At 30.5% G+C, this 21,104-nt stretch overlaps 1 protein-coding gene across 5 annotated transcripts; it reads right to left on the bottom strand.

Annotated features, from left to right (window-relative positions):
• Window positions 1–209: 209 nt before the first annotated feature.
• LOC145938628 (uncharacterized) lies at window positions 210–14,328 on the bottom strand. Of its 5 annotated transcripts, none has more exons than XM_083042389.1 (7): window positions 14,020–14,328; window positions 8,158–12,287; window positions 6,114–6,215; window positions 4,697–4,833; window positions 2,852–3,349; window positions 2,373–2,627; window positions 210–2,277 (listed from the first exon to the last, which is right to left on the bottom strand). In XM_083042389.1, exons 1-7 carry the CDS (start codon window positions 14,103–14,105, stop codon window positions 2,071–2,073), a joined length of 5,415 nt encoding a protein of 1,804 aa, XP_082898515.1. In that variant the 5' UTR covers window positions 14,106–14,328; the 3' UTR covers window positions 210–2,070. The 5 variants fall into 5 exon arrangements, with proteins under 5 accessions (XP_082898515.1, XP_082898517.1, XP_082898520.1 ...); XM_083042391.1 differs by having other exon boundaries at window positions 8,176–12,287; XM_083042394.1 differs by lacking the exon at window positions 14,020–14,328 and adding an exon at window positions 12,599–12,836.
• Window positions 14,329–21,104: the final 6,776 nt, after the last annotated feature.

Raw genomic sequence — 21,104 nt, 5'->3', positions numbered from 1 at the left:
TCTAAGACTATTATTATTACTAATGCTATAATTATTAATATAAAACTATTACTATAAAATTTATAGGGCTATAAGACGATTCGTAAAAAAAAGGGAGGGAACTAAATTTCAGATATTGGAAAAATATAGGAAGTTGATTGAAAAGAAAGGAACAAATAAAAAGTAATGCAAAACAGATTTAAAAATACGATTATAGTAAAGATATACACAAGTAAGCGAGTATTCATTTAAAAACGAAATTATATTACTATAATTAAAATAAAATAATAAGGCATTTCACATATTAATATAATCTAGCTGTAGTGATAAATCGAGACTTATAATGATTATATATTCAAGCGGTGAAATAATCACGCATAGCCGAAATTTTATATCAGGATAAGAGTGATCAACACACTTTCCGCTTACCTCCCTAATGAGAGAATGCAGAAAAACAAATAATATGTAATTAATAAAATTTAAATAATATAAAACAATTTAATAATTTATATAATTTCACAGGTACGATGCATTACATTGACATATGATGATAAATTCAAAATTGTGTGTAAATAAATGCATTTTGCATATTTTTGATGAAATATATCTTGCATATATTTACACGCAAAAGTTATTTTAAATACACATGCATTTTTTTTACTTTTCAAATTATATCTTATGTATTTTATATTATATTATATATGCATTTTATATATATTATATCATATCTCTATTGAACTCGATTGCTTAAAGTTATATATATTTGAATTATATACCTAACTGATGAACACGTACATGTTTAAAAATTATTTCTAATTTGCTTTCCATAATGTATATGTTTTTCCAATTGAGTTATATAATTATTATCTTAAATGATAATGGAATCTTTAACTTTTAATAGACTAACTAGAGGATACATTTAATAAAAAGTAGATCAGGATCGAGCAATTGCGACTACAAAAACAGTTATTCACTGAACTAAATAAATATTTAATTGTATATAATTGTTACATCTCTCTATTATGCTTTGCCTACAATATAAAAATTTATATGTTCTTATACGCTTATAGTTTGTGTATAAGAAAACAATCTTATATTAAGCTAGCTATCTACAATATGCATTATTAATGAATTTTTTAATTATATAATGTATCGATAAAATATATGAAACAATTTATGATATTAGCAATAATTGCTTCGCTTATTATTGCTAATAACTTATCGATATACTTTTGTATATCAGTAAATGTACAGGCTAACAATTAGGAAGTTGCCGAAACTATTCAGCTATTATTTAGAAACAAATAAATAAAAATATAAATTGTTTTTTAAGTACAAAAAATTTATTAATTTTATTAGCATATAGTATTAAAATTATATAAAGCAACTTGACAAACAAATTTTACATTTAAAAAAGGGTATAAAAAAGTATAATGGACAAAATTTGATTATCAAATTATTGCTTTGTATAATTTATATGTCGATAAAATTGACAGATTTCTTATACTCGAAATTCTTTGATTTGTTCAATTTTTATTTGTTTCTAAACAATTAACATGTATACTGTTGATTATAAAAGCAACGTAATAATCAAATTTTGCTCACCATCGTTTTTATACTTTTTTGAAAATATAAAATTTGATTATCAAATTGCTTTATATAATTTTTGCATGGACTAAATAATTTTTCATTGTGTGCTAATAAAATTGACACCATAGGTTCCTTGTATTCAAATTTTAATTTTTAAAATTTTAATGTATTTGTTCCCAAATAACAGCTGAATAGTTTCAGTAATTTTCCAATTTGTCATCCTGTACATTTATTTTTAAAATATTGCATTATACTTCGATATATATTATTCCTTCCTCGTGATTTGTTTAAAGACAAATACATGTCTTTAAGATGTGATTCATTTATATATGTTGCATCATTATTATAATAGTAACTTCGAATGTGCTAACCCAAAAGAGCATAACGCATCTTTTTTTCTCGTTTTCACATGGAACAAGAAAATTATTGATGAGAAAGAAAATGACAGACATTAATCTGTTAACTTTAACATTACGCGTTCCCACTTAATATATATACATATCAGTCTGTCGCGTTCGGATTCGTATAAGAAAATCCGCGGAAAACATCTTGATCCATCGAAGTCAAAATCTGCTCGGGCACCGGTGTGAGTCTTGGACGTTCAGCTGTGAACGCTGTATCGAAATATTTTGTGTCCAAGGTGTGATCGAGCGCCGGCTTAAATGGCGGTTCCAATTGTCTCCTCTCTAATCGATCCCAAGGCAAATTCTGTAAAATCAGAAATATACGTACATATATTTATTTCTTTATTTACATATTTATTTAACATTTAAATATATTTCTGCGGCAAAAGCGATCCTTACCTGGAAAAAAGCGTGCATAGCAATTTCGTGAGCAGGCGGCCTTTTTCCAGAATCTTTCTCCAATAAACAGACGAGTATATCGGTAGCCTCTTGACTCAGATATCGAGGTATAAACGGCCGTTCATTACAAATGCTCCAAAATAGTTCGTCCTCGTCGCATCCAGAAAATGGTGATTGACCGGTTAACATTTCGTACAACAAGACACCATAAGACCACCAATCCACCGCGTGATTATATTTAAGTCCTTTTATAATCTGTAAATATAAATTATAAAATAATTTGCTAAATATGCATATTAGAGGCCTCACCCCCAATAATCTTCACAACATCATATCTTGACAACATATGTCAAAGTCAAAGTTATCAAGTCCCTTTTAATATGTATATTTTAATTTTATCTATTAAATAACTGTTAATGAATTAATAAATTAAGTGGAGAAGATAGAGATAGATAAATCTTAAGCGAATGATGATGTACCTCTGGTGCCATGTAATCTGGTGTACCGCAGAACGTATCGGCCATTCTGTCGAGAAAGATTTGGAGCTTGCACATGCCGAAATCCGCAATTCGAATATGGCCTTCGAAGTCGAGCAATACGTTGTCCAACTTGAGATCCCGGTAAACGATGCCCTTCTTGTGCAGAAAATTCAGTCCGGACCATATCTCGGCAGCGTAAAAACGTGCGCGTGTCTCGGGAAATCGACCGGACTTTTGTATGTGAAACATCAAATCACCCCCGTTGAGGTACTCCATAACGAAGAAGAGATGGGACTCGGTCTGGAAGGTGCAGAACAGATGGCAGAGATACGGATGTCTCGTCGCCAGGGTTAGGACCTTTCTCTCGATTAATGTGCACTCGACGTCGTCGTCCTCGAGAACAACGTCTTTCTTCAGACATTTCACCGCGTATACGCATTCCGTCCCGCACAATAATTCAGCTAACAAGACTTTACCAAAGCTACCTTTACCCAAGACCTGCGAAATGGGATCAGAATTGTTCAAAATAGTTCCAGTTTATCGCATGAATTTCATCATATTGATAAAATTATCGATGAAAGGATCAAAATACATAGGCCCGTATTATGAGCTCACATTTATCTTTAGATGTACCTCTAAAGTTAGAGATGCCTTTAAAGTTAGAGAGGCCCGTATTATGAGCTCACATTTATCTCTAGATGTACCTCTAAAGTTAGAGGTGTCTCTAAAGTTAGAGAGGCCCGTATTATGAGCTCACATCTATCTCTAGATGTACCTCTAAATGTACCACGATAATTGTGGCGATATTATGAGCACACATCTATCTCTAGATGTGTCTCTAAACGTGTCACGATAAATGTGGCGGTATTATGAGCGCACATTTAGCGGCGCATCTAGAGGAAATCGCCTAAAAAACCTATTTTGTACCACATTTATAGCACATTTATGCTACTCTCGATAAATGTGCTCTTGGGTACATTTATTTGCGCCTCTAACTTTAGAGGCACATCTAAGAGATAGATGCGTGCCTCTAAAGTGAGAGACGCAGATGAATGTATGACTAAAGTCAGTTTATCTGCGTCTCTAACTTTAGAGACACATCTAAGAGATAGATGTAAGCTCTAAATGTGCGATAAATATATGATTGATTTTAGATGTACATTTATCTGCGCCTCTAACTGTAGAGGCGCCTCTAACTTTAGAGGTACATCTAGAGATAGATGCGAGTTCATAATACGGGCCATAGGGTTTTGATTTTCGGTGGAATTGGCTGTTTTTCTCATGTTGTAGCTTAAATTATGACTTGCTGAACAAAAGATTTACTGAGTTACAGCCGGTCAAACAATTCGCAAAGTCCTAATAATTTTTCGTGTTTGACTGACTGTAAATTAGTAACCATCTATTATTTATTATAGCTTTGATGAGCCTATTTAAATTTTTTGTTCAGCAAGTCATTTACAACATGTGAGAAAATCAGCTGATTTTATCGGGATTCAATTTCATCTAGGATTTTATATAGGTTCAAAAACCTCGTACTATATAACCATATATAAAATTAAATCTTGGTAAGATAGTTTTCTCATATGTTGTAGCTTATGATCTGCTAATAATAATAAATAATAAACAGTTACTGACTTACAGCCAGTCAAATACGAAAAACTTGAGCTCTACGAGTTGTTTGACTGGCTGTAACTCAGTAACTATCCAATATTTATATTTAAAAGGCTATTACATCTTTTGTTCAGCAGAACATAAGCTACAACATATGGAAAAAACAGCCAATTCCACCGAAAGCCAAAATCTTATGTATTTAGTGCAGAGTTCTTTCTTCGATTATGAACTTACTTTGAGAAAATTAAAGTCTGTAACGGCATATTTCTTGAACCTTGGTAAATTCGTTGCTGGAGGTGTTATTCGACCACTTGAGAAACGATCCGAGGTGTCTGAGTTTCGCTGATTATTGTCCGATGACTGCGAAGGCGCTAAGAATAAATGATAATTATATGAACTTTATTTTTAATTTGTTCTTAAATAAGTAAAATAAACTTGAACAACATGCATCTGTAATTATATGTATTAGGATTAATTTTTCCTCAGACTCAGTCATGCACTCAGCTTGATAGACAAGAGACTTGTGATTCCAACTCCTAAATACAACGAACATGAAAATATTAATTAATCATTAAAAATTAATTAGGCAAAGATAAGGAGCCATTTCGCGATTTCGATAATTTTTTAATATGTTACCAAAGTCATCATCTTTTGAGTGATGTTGTGGAGGTTTCAGTCGGCGATCGTTATTTATTCAAAAATTAATAACAAAGAAAGTAATAATTAATAACAAAGAAAGTATAATGAATAGTATATAATTCTATAACATTGTATATAAATTGTATGTTTTTATATTACATTGTTCGCTGAAAGTAAGTTGAGAGGATGAGCTTTTATTATTAAACTTATTTTGTTAATAACTTTTTAATAAACAATAAATGCTGAAACCTTCACAACATTACTCAAGATGATGACTTTGATAACATATTTCAAAATTATCGAAATCGGGAATGGCTCTTTATCTCTGCATAATTACCAAAATTAGGCTTAAATGGAACTAAATGCGATTGTTAAAACATATTCAAGAAATACATTATGATAGTAACTTATATAAACATTTTGATTCTTATTTTGGACTTTCTTTTAGTAATAAAACAATTAATACAACTCGATCAATATATATTTTATATTAATTTTATATTTTATATTAACAACCGTATTTAGCAACTATATAAGCTTATTTTCAATCATTGATTTGTATTATTAATGCAGTTTAACCGTTTCTGAAAATATTAATAATGTAAAAATAAAAAAAGTATCTACACAATGTCGTATATATGTATATATGTGTGTGTATAAAATTTGTATATAGATGTATATATAGGATGTCAAGATTTTTTCTTCGCGTGCATCAAGGAAGTTTTTCACATATAATTTTTTACTAATTGTCGTCTTTGATATTGTCGCGTTAATACTAAAAATTAAAAATATCTGACTTTCTATGCAATTTGGCTGTATGACATTTTTTAAAAATAACTCTGACTATTCAACATTATATATTAAGCAAAATGTGCGAAGAGCAAAGAATATCCGAAAAGTACCATGTGTTACTATAGTTGAGAATTTATTATACTTCTAATTAATTATACTTCTTAAAAGGTTGCAATTAAAATAATCAACGATGAAAGATATTTATTAGAGCATTACTCACCTCTTTTCAAAGCTTGCAACGCTTCTGCAACTAGTTTTTGGTTTAATCCACATAGATTTCCAGTTAGCTTTTCGCACTTCTTATGGCAGGCCATGTCACAATCTATAGGAACGTTTTATTGCAGAGCGGTAAAAAATATATCTCTTAAATCCGCTAATATCAAAATATAACTTTTCTTTTTCTTTTTTCTTTCTTTTTTCTTTCTTTTTTTTATGTCTTGTCTGACGTGAGCAGCAGACTTGATTTATGACATTATATTATCCCTGCTGTTATAAATAGCGTATATCATACACATATGCACGCACGATACTGTACAATTTGTGATGAAAGAACGGTAAAGTAAAAGTATTGGAAAAAATTTTATACAAAAATATAAAAATAAGAACAAAAGACTATCTCCTCTAGTTTAATTTCTTAATCAATTCATTTATTCGCGTTTTAATATTTTTTCTCAAATATATACATATTTATTTAAATTTATGTGTAAAGGGATTTACTTGAGTAAATATTTAGAAAAAAACTCAATATAATATTTTTAATTAGAATTGTTCTAAATTTAAAAAGAGTGGCCTATATAAAAATGTTTGGTATAAATAGTATAGTATCAATATTATTTCGAAATGAGATTTATATAATATATTCTTGTGGCTTGATCAAATATTTTCGTAAGTGTGACTATATAAACTTGTGAAGTTTATCTAAGTGGAAGATTTTTTTCTATTAAAATTTAAAGAATGCACGAAAAAAGAATTTACAGACTTGTATCTGTATAACATTTTTTTCATCAATGCGATATGTAGCATATATTAATAAAGTTTATTCAATTCTATGTATAGACTATTATATTCTTCTACTTAAATAAAGTGCCAGATACAGGTATTGTAAACGTTATGGATTTTATAACGTTATTTTTAATTAATTAATTAATTAATTAATTTAAATAATTAATTAATTTAATTAATTAATAGTGTTCAAACATCTACGCGTCTATTGCTTTCACCATTGGAGACATCAGCATATGATATCGCTAAAATAAGATTCGAAGTTAAATTCATGAAGATTCACGTACGAAGAAATAGTAATGTAAAGAACGATAAGTTTCATATTCCGGCGTATTGAAAGAAAAGTTCTTGACTTGACCTAATAATTTATGAATTCTGTCTGTAGTGTGCAAATTTGGTTGCAAATAGAAAATTCCGAGTTTTTCAAAAAAATTTTCTTACGTCTTTAGCTTGTTTGTGTGTATTATGTGTTGGCGAAAATGTTAACTTCCAGGATCTCTCAATTTGATAAGTTATTTTTATAGGATTTTTTTATCAGAAAAAAATACTGCAAATCACACAATGTTTCCGAGATTTTTGAAAGTTGTAATAATTCCGAAAAAAATTCAAACCTAATCCAAATCCATTCTGATTAAATTAAAATTAGATTTGTTACATTAAAAAATTCGATAAAAAATCTCTACGAAAATAATTTTATGCCAAAAATGTTGAAATATATTTTTTTTTTAATTAAAATTTTACGACATTTTTTTTCTCGATAAAAAATCTATCAAACGCACCTATCAAATTGAGGGGTCCCGGAAATTCTCCCAAACATTCTCCCCTATTTGTTGATTTGAAATCAACATATGTAAAAATGATTCTGTTTATAAGTGTAATTGTTATTTTACAAACACATATAAACACACATTAATGTTAATTAACATTAATTATAAAATGCAATCCAAGACATATTTTTAAAACTTTTAATAATTATAATTTAGCTTGGATTTGTGTAATTTTGTAGCACATAGACACTTCGCATGCAAAATTATTACTAAATAATACGCAGATTATTAACAAATAATTTACACGTAAATCAACAAATTAATATTAGCATCTCTATTTTCAAGATATCTCCCGAATGTCTCATTAAAGTTATAGTTTAAACAATATTTTTGAGTCAAAAAATTGTGATTAAAGATAAATAAAAAAAATATTTTAATAAACTCTGGATATACACATTCAAAATTCTAACGCATAGATGATCGCAAAATAAATACTCAAGATTCTGGGCGAACCGTCGAATCCGGAATCGTTGCTTCTTGTCGAGTTCATTCTTTTCTGCTCGGAATCTTCATCCAGTTCGATGCAAGTCGATCCGCTTCCGTTCGTACTTCCGGTTGTGGCGGTACTGGTTGTACTTCCGGTACTGTCGCTATTAACGGATGACACTTTCGGAAGGTGTCGTCTTCTCTTGATCTTCGCTCTTCTGATCTTGGAGAGATCCCTCGGCGTTGCCGTCAATAAAGCCGATGGTGTCGTATAAAACATCCTGATGAGATCGAGCGGACGTTGCGAGGGTGAATTTCTCGGGCTGGAACTGGGCGACGTTCTTGGTAAAGGTTTCGCTAGGAACTGTTTCTCGGGGACAAGCGTGTTCTGTTGATTCGTCGATTCTTTGCTACGGATCTTCGTTTCTCTCTCACTTTTCGTCGACGGAGCTTTCTTGCTCGATGGCTTCTTCTTCTTGATCGAACGCTTCTTCTTGACGGATCGCGAACTGACGCTAGGATTAGGACTAGCAACCAAACTGGTCTCCTCCGAAGCGATCGGAGTCTCTACGTCATCGTCAGCGTTCGACAGATTGTCCTGATTGCTCCATTTGGAGATTTTTCCAGTCGAGAAGAGATCGGAGGATGGTTCGTTTGTTGGAGTACTGAGATCTTCCTCGTCGATTTCGCGGTTATTAGATTCTTCGGATGGTTTAAACTCTTCTTCGCCTATATTTATTACAGATATTGTGACTTCGGGTATTGAAGTAGATACTTCCTTAGAGTCGGATTGTATCGCATTGGAATCGTCATCTTTCGAGATAGCCTTCTTTATAGTTGAATTCGAGTCCTTGGTACCAATTGCTGTTGAAAGGTTTTTCTTCTTCTTTGGTATCTTCAGCGCGTTTTTCTCACTCTCTGTTGTCTTATCGAGTTTTGCAGCTTCTTCCTTCTTCACTTTTGGAAATTGTAGAACGACTTTCTCCTTATTTTCATTTTTTTCTTTCGCAAGAACGTTTCTAGGTTCGACTATCGAACTATCGAGTTCAGTTAGGCCTTTAACATTAGTTCTATCTTTCTTGTCGTCAAATTTCTTCACTGGCACTATCAACGACTTCTTTCTTACCGATGAATGATTAAATATGTCTTTCGGATTTGTTGAATCTGTGTTGTCAACTTTGGTGACCGTAGCCTTGCGAGAAGAAAATCCGCTTTCTCGCTTCGATTTAATCTCTTCAGGATCACTCGTCGTTTTGATCTCGCTCCAAAAATCAATAGATTCGGTAGAAGCGCTCTTGGATAATTGTCCACCTTTCTCCTGCGACTTGTCGTAACTCACATCGACCATCACTGGCTTCTTTTCCGTTTCCTTATTCAGAAGTTTCGCCGGTTCTAATGTCTTCTTCATGGATACACTTTTGTCCCCAGTTTTTTCATCAGCTGATATAGATTGTTGCGTATTCGATAAGCAATCATTTGTCGATTTTGAAGACTCAACCAAGGTGCTTTTCTTCAAGATTTTCGGCACATCGAGGTCTTTCTTAGGAACCGATATCGGTTTGTCATCATTAATTTTTGTTACTTCAAATGTGTCTGAATCTTTCCTAATTTTCGATGAGCTTATCTTATCGGTTTCGTTCACAGCCGTTTTCGGAAAAGTTTTCATTTTAAAGAGGACTTTGGATTTTGCATCAAGTCTCGGTGCGGTGCTTTTGGGTACATCGGACGAATCTTTTCTTATGTCGACACTACTTATTTTTTTAACATCAGTTTTCAATGGGGTCGATTCTTTCGATGCTGATTTTTCAGTGACGTTTATTTCTGTGTCGACTTTCGACGAATTAATCGTTTTTATGGATAACTTGCGTATGTTTTCATTAGGTTCTTCTACTTTATTCTTTAGCGTTTTCGTCTGGTCGACTTTTGTCGGTTTGACGTCTGTTATTGATTTATTCGTTTCCTCGTTGCGCTCGATATTACGCACTTCACCGTTCATTTCCTTGAGCAAGGTCGTTTCTTCGGTCATCAAATTGGCCGTGTCATTGGCTTGAGTCACGATTTGAAAAGTTGATTTATTCGTGTCTACGCTACTGGTTTTCTTCAAGAAGGGGGTCTTTGCCAAATTCGATGCTTTGTCCACCTTCTTTTCCGGCAACGTGACAACCTCCTCAGCACTTTCCGGTGGATTTGCCAGATACTGTGCCGTCTCTCGCAACGAAAGCTCTGACGCTTCTACGACATTATTTCTATCTGTATTAATTTTAGACGGTTTTGGCAGACGACACGTCGCACTATTGGCGCTGTTTTCACTAGCATTATCGTCGGCTTTAATCATGACAACGCTTGTGTCCTCACGTAACATCGCCAAGATTTTTGGTTTATCTTCCTCTTGCACGAGTTTATCTGTCTTTGAAGAGAAAGAATCTTTAACGGCGAGAAATTCCGGCATCTCGGTAGTCGAAACAGCCTGTAGATTATCGAGAATTTTCGTACCGTTGATTAAATTGTCATTCTTTTGACCTTTATCTTTTTTCATATCCGTGATAATATTTTTGGACAATTTATCCAATTGTTTTACTTGTACGTCGTCTTGTTGCGCATTCGTCGAAATAAATGCTGATGACACACTTGATATAGAATTCGCAACATTTGGTTCAGCGCTTTTCGAAAACGGTGCACTTTGCTTTACATCAATTTTTCGTACATCACTATTTATTTTTGAAATTTTATTTCGTATGCCCGAGTTATCATCCGATGCGGAATAAATGTTCTTCTTCGTTGAAGTTTCCATTTTCTCAGGCTTATCTGATATTTTCTTCAACATCATATCCTTAACGTCATTTGCCGTTTGTACGTCGTCGTTCGATTCCAGTGAATCTTCGCTCGTTAAGCTCTTCAACGCGCTATCTTTAAGAATATTATTTTTCGCATCGACAAAACCATTTGTCAGGCTTGATTGATTTTCATTTTGTTGAACTTCTTTATTGAGTTTCTCGATTTTTTCGAGCTTCTCGTCGAGTTTTTCCGTAGGCTTTTTCATCGTCAAATATACGCTGTTCCTTGAAGAGTCCATCGTATAAGGTTTTCGAACAGGTAACACGATTTGCATTTCTGCTTCATCCGCATTTTTCGAAAAAGCGTCCACCTTACTTTCAGTTTCCAATATCCTGGGAGTGGGGATCTTCGCGCTCTCTCTAAATTGCTCGACCATTGATTTACGCTTTTCGTTTTCGGAACTTGCGTTCATCCAAATCGTCGAAAAATCCCCGGTACTGTTACAGGCTTCGATCTTGTACATCTGAGGTTTCGGCCCGTTGTTCTCCTCTTCGATCTCCGAATCGATGGACATTTCATCGCTGCTGATGCTCGATCGCCTGTTATCGATCTTATCGGTTAGCCGAGGTTTGTCGACAGTCGACTTCTTCTTTTTCTTCGTGGTTTTTCTCATTCTTGCCGTAGCTTGTTTCTCCTCTTCCTGAGTCATCGTATCGGAATCGTAATAAGAGTGGACCGGCCCTCTCACTGTCTCATTCCTCATCAAGGTACCTCGTCGCACCTCGTTCTCGATCTGAGCCTGCTCCTCAGCCACGAGACTGTCCAAGACCTTCGCTTGAACCTGAGTATACGTGGCTTTTTGCTGCAACTGTTCAGGATTGAGTTGCAGATCGGCGGAGGATCTGCGTCTCGTGAATCTGCGAGTGATTCGCCTCTGTACGACCTCTTGCTCCTGAGGATTCTCCAAACGATTCAAGTTGACTTGATGATACAGGCGCATCTGTTGATTCCCATCGCCGTTCAATTTCTTATCCTTGATGAAGAACTTCTCCATCAGGAGCTCGCCCACCGACTTCTCGTGCTTCTCATTGTGCTCTCGTAACACGGGATTATCCTTCATGGCCTGCGATCTAATCTTGATGGTCGGGCGGTTGCGTTGCAAGCGATTCCTGGGACGACTCCCGCTTTGCGAGAGAATTTTCGGCGATGAGACATCGATGTCAGCCGTATCTATCACTCGCCTCGCGTGTCTTACGGTTATCGGCGGTGATCTTACGGGGAAGCGATGCAAGTGATTGAGCGGAGATTCCGAAATGGTTGACAGATGTGGCGAGAAACGCGATAACGGAGTGTGAAAGGGTATTCTGCACGAACATCATACATTTGTTTGTAATCGCTGTAATTTACTGTTATTTTTGGGGGTAATTGTGTAGAGACAGGGTGCCACTTCCAATTTTCATAATTTTGCTCGTTGTTTGTTAACAAATTATAACAAAATAAAAATAAACTCCCCCTTTACTCCGACCGCAAAAAAATTCTATTCTAATCCAAATTCCAATAAATTAAAATTGGATTTGGATTATAAATTAGAATTTTTAAGAAATGAGAGTGTAGGGAGAGAGACTTAATAGAAATTATCGAAATCGGGAGTGACTCCCTATCTCTGTATAATTACCATTTTTGGCGGATACTTTTCTTGTGAATCGTTCAACGAGTTTCTTTTGGGCATTTGAGTTGTCATATTAAAATCGATCATTAGGAGTTTTTCAGCCTACGTTATTGTGTAAAAAAATATTATCGCTAATGTAAAGAGTTCACTAATTTATCGTACAATTTTACAAAATGTTGTATTATAAGAAAGAATATAAGAATCACACAATAAAGCAATAATTAACAAATTTAATTATAATTCGAGAATCTATATATGACTAGTAAAGTCTCATTTATCTGATAAAATTTTATATTCATAAAATATTGAGCCCTTTAATCGACTACCGCATATTTACCTCAATGTCAAATAGTTATTTTGGTTTCATGTTACGTTACGTAGTGGAAATATTTCACGAACATTTGTTGGGTACACATTGATTGTATGTACACATATGAAAAGCATACATATGGTTTGCATTTGATAGCACGTATATCAATCAATGTATAAAGTGATGCTATTTCTATGTACCATCATATAATGCTTCTAAAAAATGTTTTCTTCATTTATATATAATTTTAATTATGGTTATTTCAAAATAAAATTTATTTAAATTTAAGAAATATTTTTATCGGCTCTCAGTATTTAATAAATAAATAAAGATGATTTTTTAAAACGACCAATAGAGCCAAGCACGAAAATTAATTCTAATTTTTAGAACTGTATCTCTTGGTTTGAGATTACTAAGTTCCATCAATTCATAATCCTCGAACTTTACAACAAAAAAATTTATTTATATGTTTTGCTTCTCTTATATTTTGTCACAATAAATATTAAAAACCGCAAAAAAAATATTGGTACATAGTATTTCTTAGGATAATTATGTGCAAAAAATGTTATTACAAAATACTTTCACGATACTAATGATAGAAATAAAAACGTTTCATTCAATTTTTTTGTATAACAAGTAATTATAGATTTCAGTTTCGCATAATTCCTAAATTTATCGCTACATCGTGCAATAATAAATCATTTGAAGACTTATATGAGTCACCAACTCGTCTTGCCAAAATCTCTAGCATGAAAAACGAGGGGAAAAATTTGCATGTTGTAATTATACAATTATTTCGTAATTTTCGAAAAATATTACTCTATAAAACTATAAAACTCTAAAATTCTATAAAACATGTATGTACATAACTAGCGATCTCTAAGAAAAATTTCCACCAATCAACGTCCGCCCAAAGAAACAAATTGCAAGAAATAAAATACAAGAATAAAAAATAAATATATTCGAATTTCTCTCTCTTTCTTTCTTTTTTCTTCTTCTCTCTGATATACTCTAAATATTATAAATACAAACAAAATGACATTTATTCGATATGTTACGACGTTTTATACTTGTACTAACTATACTCGTAAATAAGATAAAATTGCTTTATTCTTACCGTCCTGTGCCTGTCATTAACGAGCTATGATTTGAATAAGTTCCTCCTCCTCCATAGTAGTACGGTACGTCGTTGTAATATGGCATTTTTACACTTAATTTTGTTTACACTGAGCGATAATGACTTTAATAACAATTGTCAGACAATGATAACGAATGACGAGGGGCGAGAAATAATTAAAAGTGTCCTGGCCGAAAAGATGATCAAACAATTGCGTTGTGCTTTTAGCAGCGGATCGGCCGTGGAAATTCACTCTCAGGTGTGCTAAAAGCAAATCCGTTCTCACGGTTCAGGGAGCCAAGACCAACTGAGTTTAAGCCGGCGACCCGATGTAATAATAGAATTCTAGTATATGAAGCTTCCCAGTGCGCGTCTAACTATACCACCTAAAAGACTCTAATAAACCGTAAGCACAGCGGTTATTACAGCTGATAGTTAGAAAATAAAGAATGCGAAACAATAAGCTATCTACATATCTTATTAAATGTTCTGCATGTAATAATTATACTGATACTAATGAGATTACGAGAATTTTTTAAGAGAAAATACACATAAAAATTAAAAAACCAAGTAGTAATTAATAATAATAAAATAGGTAAACGTATCTTATTTATATTTTATTGTTTTGTATTTACAATTAACTATAATCTCTATTAGAAAACAAATTTGGTTGTAACAATTAAATTCTACTTGTAATAATTTAAAATTTTGAAATATATTCCACCAAATTGTTTAATTATCATAAAATACTTGCGTTTACACATTTCTTTCTCTTAACATTTTTTATAGGAAAATTATAATAAAATAAATTTTGTAATGCAGAACAAAAATTGAATCTTGTTTTGTGAATCGAATATAATTACATTATTCAAACCAAATATTACATTTAAAAGATTATATATAAGGATTCATTTTTTAAATTACATATTTTTACGAACAAGAAACTAATAATTAAATGAAAAAAATATTTAAACTAATAATTACAATGAAAAAAATGAGAAAACTTTTAACAATAATTTATACATATAAACAAAAAATATATAAATAAATTATATAAATTATTATAAAATTATATCATATATTTTTACACTTTGATAGAAACAAAATATTTAATAAGTTTCTATCAAATAAAAATTTCATATATTTTTCATATGCTTAAATTTCTCTTATTTACAAAAATTTAAATATTTAATTTTTGTAAATAAGAGAAAGAAAGAGAGAAGAAGAAAGAGATATATATGTAGAGAGAGAGAGAGAAATTTAACAACTAAATTATTTGATAAAGACGACTCAATAAAAAATTACTTCTAACAAAAACAATCAAACCTTTTGTTACATAAAACAAGTAACTTAGTTTCTGTAAATAAATGCTCTTCAATAAAACAATTTTGCTAAGAACAATAAATTCTTTTTCAGGGCAATGATTGACTTAATTCTTCTATAATAGAAAAAAATAGACTTCTTATTTAACAAAATATATGTATATGTATTTTTTAGATATTTTGTGTTTTTTATATTACTCTAAAAAAAAATTTAGTGTTGGCGAAATTGTTTTGCATTTTAAACAAACTCGTTTATTTAAAACAATCTCTCGAGAGATTTTGTGCTGGGGATTCATAGACCAGACTTTTTGCCGATAAAATATTACATATATTTTCAAATAATACAATAGTATATTATATAATAATATAAAAACATATTATTATTAATATATAATATCTTTTTCGAGTATGTAAGCGAGAGAAAAACTACATAACAGCAACGTAAATTACATATGTAATCAAGCTTTTTAGTAATTAAATTTTTAAAACTTTTATATTTAAAATTTATGTTAAATATCTAAGCAAATGCATCTTTGTGTGTGTGTTGTGTGTGTATGTTTTATGTGCGCGCAAAGCAAAAAAAAGCATGTTTGCTAAAGTATAAAAATGCGATTGTGTTATGATATTCTTGCATATAGTATATATATTAATTAAATAAAACATTGTACTTGCATATGTCACATGTCGGATCATAATTCACGTTAGTCAATCGATATGCAAATAGAATAACTTGCACCAGTCAGAATGCATTAAAGTTTCTTTTAATTATATGTAATTTACACACTGTTAAAGATATATTCTTAATATGTCTTGTGCTCTTACCGTCGCATCTTAAACCCTGTCGAAACAATCCATATAGCATCGAGCCACAATGATCACAGAAAGTCGGTGACATAAAAGTGTAAGTTCGAAATCTATGAGGCACATCTATCTTGAAACGTTCTTTCAAGTACTATAATGAAACAAACATGTAATTTAGATATGTTTCAAAATTCAAGAATTAACATAGCAGGAAAGTTCTCGAAAAATTAATTAATAAAAATAAATTAATAAAAATATTTACGATTTTTCAAAAACAAAATATATATTTTCAAGGTATAAGAATTTAAAACCTGGGCAGGCTACGTTTAGACAGTCATCTATCTGTGAGTCACATGTACGAGAACTTTTTTGCTATAATATTCTGATAAACGTATATATGTACATATGTATATATGTATACATATATAAATATATATATATCTTTTTTTATAATATTATAATTTTTTATAAACCAAGTTATCACTGCATTACAAAATGTTATTTGTAATATTAAATCGATAAATTATGTGAATATGTATATATATGTACATATACATTATATATATATATTACAAATTTAAATAATTTATCTTGATGAAGATTACAATTTTTTGAGAAATCTTACTTATTTTTATGATATATATTTTTCATTGCAGGCAACTAATACTCACTATTGTATTTTCCGATTCTCTCCCACTCTCTGGACATTTAGTTAATAATTTGTCATGACATTTCTTGTGCACCGCGGTTTGACACGCTGTAACAAAAGAAAATTCTCTTGTAAGTTCCATTAAATCAATAAATTTTGTGAAATAAAGAATAAAAACTTTACCTTGGCACTGATATCCTTGTTTGCCGAAACCCCTGGAATAAAAAAATTAGATTAAGAAATGTTTCTCTGTTTTAATAAAATATATATATACATATATTATATATATTTATTATATATATTTTATATAATAATAAATATATTATACATATATTATATATATTTATTATATATATTTTATATAATAATAAATATATTATACATATATTATATATATTTATTATATATTATATATATTATATACTCTTTATATATTATCAGTGTTGTGCTTAGATGATTTTAAAATTAGCTAGATAAAGATGAGATAAAAATATGTAAATTCATCTTAGATAAGATAAAGATGATTTTGTTTTAAATATATCATAGATAAAAGATAAAATTACATGACGATTCATCTAGATAACTTCCAGATAATATTATTTTTAAAACCGCTTATATATTTAAACAGTTAAAAAATGTAAATAAATAAAAATGTAATGTAAAATAAAAAAATGTAAATTATAAAAATATATTCATACTTTTATTTATAAGTTTTTATCATTTACTGCTCAAGTTCTACTTAAATATTTTCATGTGCTATGAAACTCTAAACCAAATTATCTGAATATTATTTTAGATAATTTAGTAAAGATAACACTTCTTTTCATCTAAGATGCAGATATAGATAATACATATTTTTATTATCTATATAAAGATAAGATGACGACAAAATTTCATCTAGATGATTATCTATATAATTTTATTTAGATAACAGCAAACACTGTATATTATATATATATATATATATATATATATATATTTATTATATATTTATTGCATATATTATATATATTCAAAATTGCAGAAATTTTAATACGCACGCGCGCAGAAAAGAACAAAATATATTTATGTAAAGAACAAAATGTCTAAAGTAAGATATTACCATAAAAAGTCTTTGCAAAAGGTGCAAAATGTCGGTTGTCGAAAGAATTTAGCTACAAGTTTGTGGCCTCGTACAATATGTACTTTATTATGTTTAACAGCTCCTCTTCTCTTCGTGATAGCACGTCCAACGTTATTTTCTCGTATCAAAGAGGATGTCGATGTCGTCGTTTCCGCGGAATCCCTTCGAGGAACCCTAGTTCTGTAGACATAAGTCTTGCCTTGCGTTGAGGTTGTCGGTGATGATTCCACAGAATTCAAAAGCGTCGGTATTCTTGTTCTAAAAATCATTCGACTTATTCGATTTTTCATAAAAGTGCATGCGCCCTTTACATTATACAAAATTTAACAGATATATACAGGATGTCCCATTTTAAAAGTGACAGTCAAATATCTCGAAATGACAGGGTTTTAGAAAAAAATGTATCGGATAAAAATTGTAAGATTTCAAGGAAGACATATATATATATAATATCGTGAAAAGAATAATCACCTTAATTTTTTTATATAAATCAATTCCTCGTAATATCATAAAAAGTTGTAAGGATAGGATAATCAAAAATTGAATAGTTTACGAGATATTTTACACTTCAATTTTGACAATTTTACATAAATTATAAAATATCTCGTAAAATATTCATTTTTCGATCTTGCCTCAATACCTTTATGCATAAAATAAGGAGAGGAATCGATTGATGTAAAGAAAACACATAGTTGTTTTTAAGAAAAAATATGTAATTTATAGCTAGCAGTTACGTATTTTTTTCTTAAAAACAACTATGTGTTTTCATTGATATAATAAAGAAATATGTATAACATTTATTAACAACAAAATATTTCATTATTAATTAAAATTAATTAAAACAGTATAATATACAATACGAAATTGAAATTACATATAAGCCAAGTTTTTTGGTTGCTATAATTATAAAAAATTTTGGATTTATCTTTTCTCTCGAGACAGAATCTAAAAAGTAATAGAAAGATTTAATCTGGAAACTCTATTTGATTATCTCTGATTATCTATTTGATTATCCTATAAATAATTGCATAGAAATATTTTTTAGTTCAAGGAAAGCCTAATTCCAAAGTTTAATCGATTATAACAATTTGAAAATGAAAGTAAATACTGTCAAAATGTTGTTTGCATGATTTTGTAATTGTAATTCCCTTTATATATGTCCATTTATATATGTAATACATATATAATATATATATGTTGTAAAACATTATCGGATACTGACGTTTACACAACAAAAGTTGCGATATCAAGAGAGTCATAAAATAGATATTTATTTAATCTCGGATTAAGTTGCTAAAAATTTATGTTATCTAAAAATGTTTTGAATTATTTTGTAATTACATATTCTTTTAGTTGATATTAAAAAGTTTTAAAAATGTTAAAAATATTTTTTTTATTAAGATACTTTGTATGATATAAAGATTGCCTTTATACTTTTTATGTTTATATAAATTAAATATAAGTATATAATATATTTTAATACAACTTTTCTCTCTCTTTCTCCCTTTCTTTCTTCTTCTCTCTCTTCTTCTTTTCTTCTCTCTTCTCTTTCTGCTATGTACAACCTTTCAACTTTGCTTTTCTTTCACTGTGAATTGTGCATCTTAACATAGATATTTACGTACCGAGTAGCTCACCTATACGTATATCCTTCAGCACCTACACATCGTATCGGAGGATTCCGATGGTCCACGGTGGACTTCCTTCCTGATGAGGATCCATATCCGCTGCTACTAGTAGTTCTCCTCTTCGCGTGTGATCCACCGGTGAACATCATCTTCCACGGCTTCACCAACAACCCAGTTTAACTTCACTTTATTATTATACTTCACATCGACAGGACTATCATTGCGTTTTAATTTATAATCCATGATTCATATACTCGCGCATTATTAAATCGCACACAAGTCTTGTGCATTTTCATGCTCGAATTTTATCAGCCAGCAAATTTAAGAAAAAAGATTCACTAAAAACTCAATGTAAAATCCGATAATTTCGCACCGAGTCAACCGATTCATTATTACACATTCCAGAAATAATCGCATGATCGAAATTTGCATTTTTCAATGTTAAATCAGTATATGGTTTCTTGAAGATTGATTCATCATTCAGTGTACACTTTTGTTATTCGCACTAGGAACCCCCGCAATTAAGTCTTGCATCTTTGTTTTCATAGCAATAGTTAGTACAATTTTATGCCGAAGATTTTCCCTATAGAAAATAAATGCTCTTAATTATATTTATTATTATGTAAAAACAAATGCGAAGAATATTATATCGATTTGCTTATTACAAAGAAAAAGGAAAAGTATACTGTTAATGTGAGAGAATTATCATGAAATGTGCTATCGTGATGTAATTTAAAAGAATATTTGGAGAAGGCAAAAATTTGCAAAATAATTCAAGGCGATTGAACAATCATTATTCTCCAAAACGAATCTTTTTTCACGTTTACTTCTACCATCTCAAGACGGAAATCACATTTTCAGCGAGAGAGAATATTCCGAATGTTCGTAATGCATACACAGTTTGAAAATTTGTGTTTTCTTGTTAAAAACGGTCCCCGTTAAAATTTTTGTGTTAAATATTTAACACATCCATGTGTTAAATTAACATATTGCTGTTGTGTTAATTGAACTCAAATGTTAAATTATTAAAATAACTGGAAAAAAGTGTAAAAATAACACAATGTGTATTTACTTTTAATTTTACACAATAAATATGTTCGGTATTATTAGTGACAAGATTTATCTGTTAAAATTTACAGAAAAAAATGTTAATTTTACTTTATAATATAAGTGGGGATGATAAAATGTAAAATTAACAACTTTTTTAGTTAATTTTTACATCAAAACTATGTTAATTTAACACAAAATTTATTTTAAGTTTACTTGAAGTTTGCATTTATTTTATGTTAAAATATTAACACAGTATTCGTGTCATCGTTTAACATATCCGTATTATGTTAAATTAACACAAAAATTTCTGTGGACCGTTTGGGACATGTGATATTTGTTAAATTTAACACAAATTTTTCAACTGTGTATATATATTTATTCTCACACATGTAACTATCTATAGAGACTGTACGATATTTATCCAATCCATTTCGAACTATATATCGTCATTTGCCACAAGAATATACATATATATGCGGAGAGAATTCTTTTCTTCTTCTGCGGATTTTCAA

This window comes from Prenolepis imparis, unplaced genomic scaffold, assembly GCF_030444845.1.
Source record: "Prenolepis imparis isolate NDT839.2.m4 unplaced genomic scaffold, iyPreImpa1.0 SCAF_7, whole genome shotgun sequence".
In the NCBI taxonomy this organism is placed as follows: domain Eukaryota; kingdom Metazoa; phylum Arthropoda; class Insecta; order Hymenoptera; family Formicidae; genus Prenolepis; species Prenolepis imparis.
This window is presented reverse-complemented; position numbering and strand designations above follow the sequence as displayed.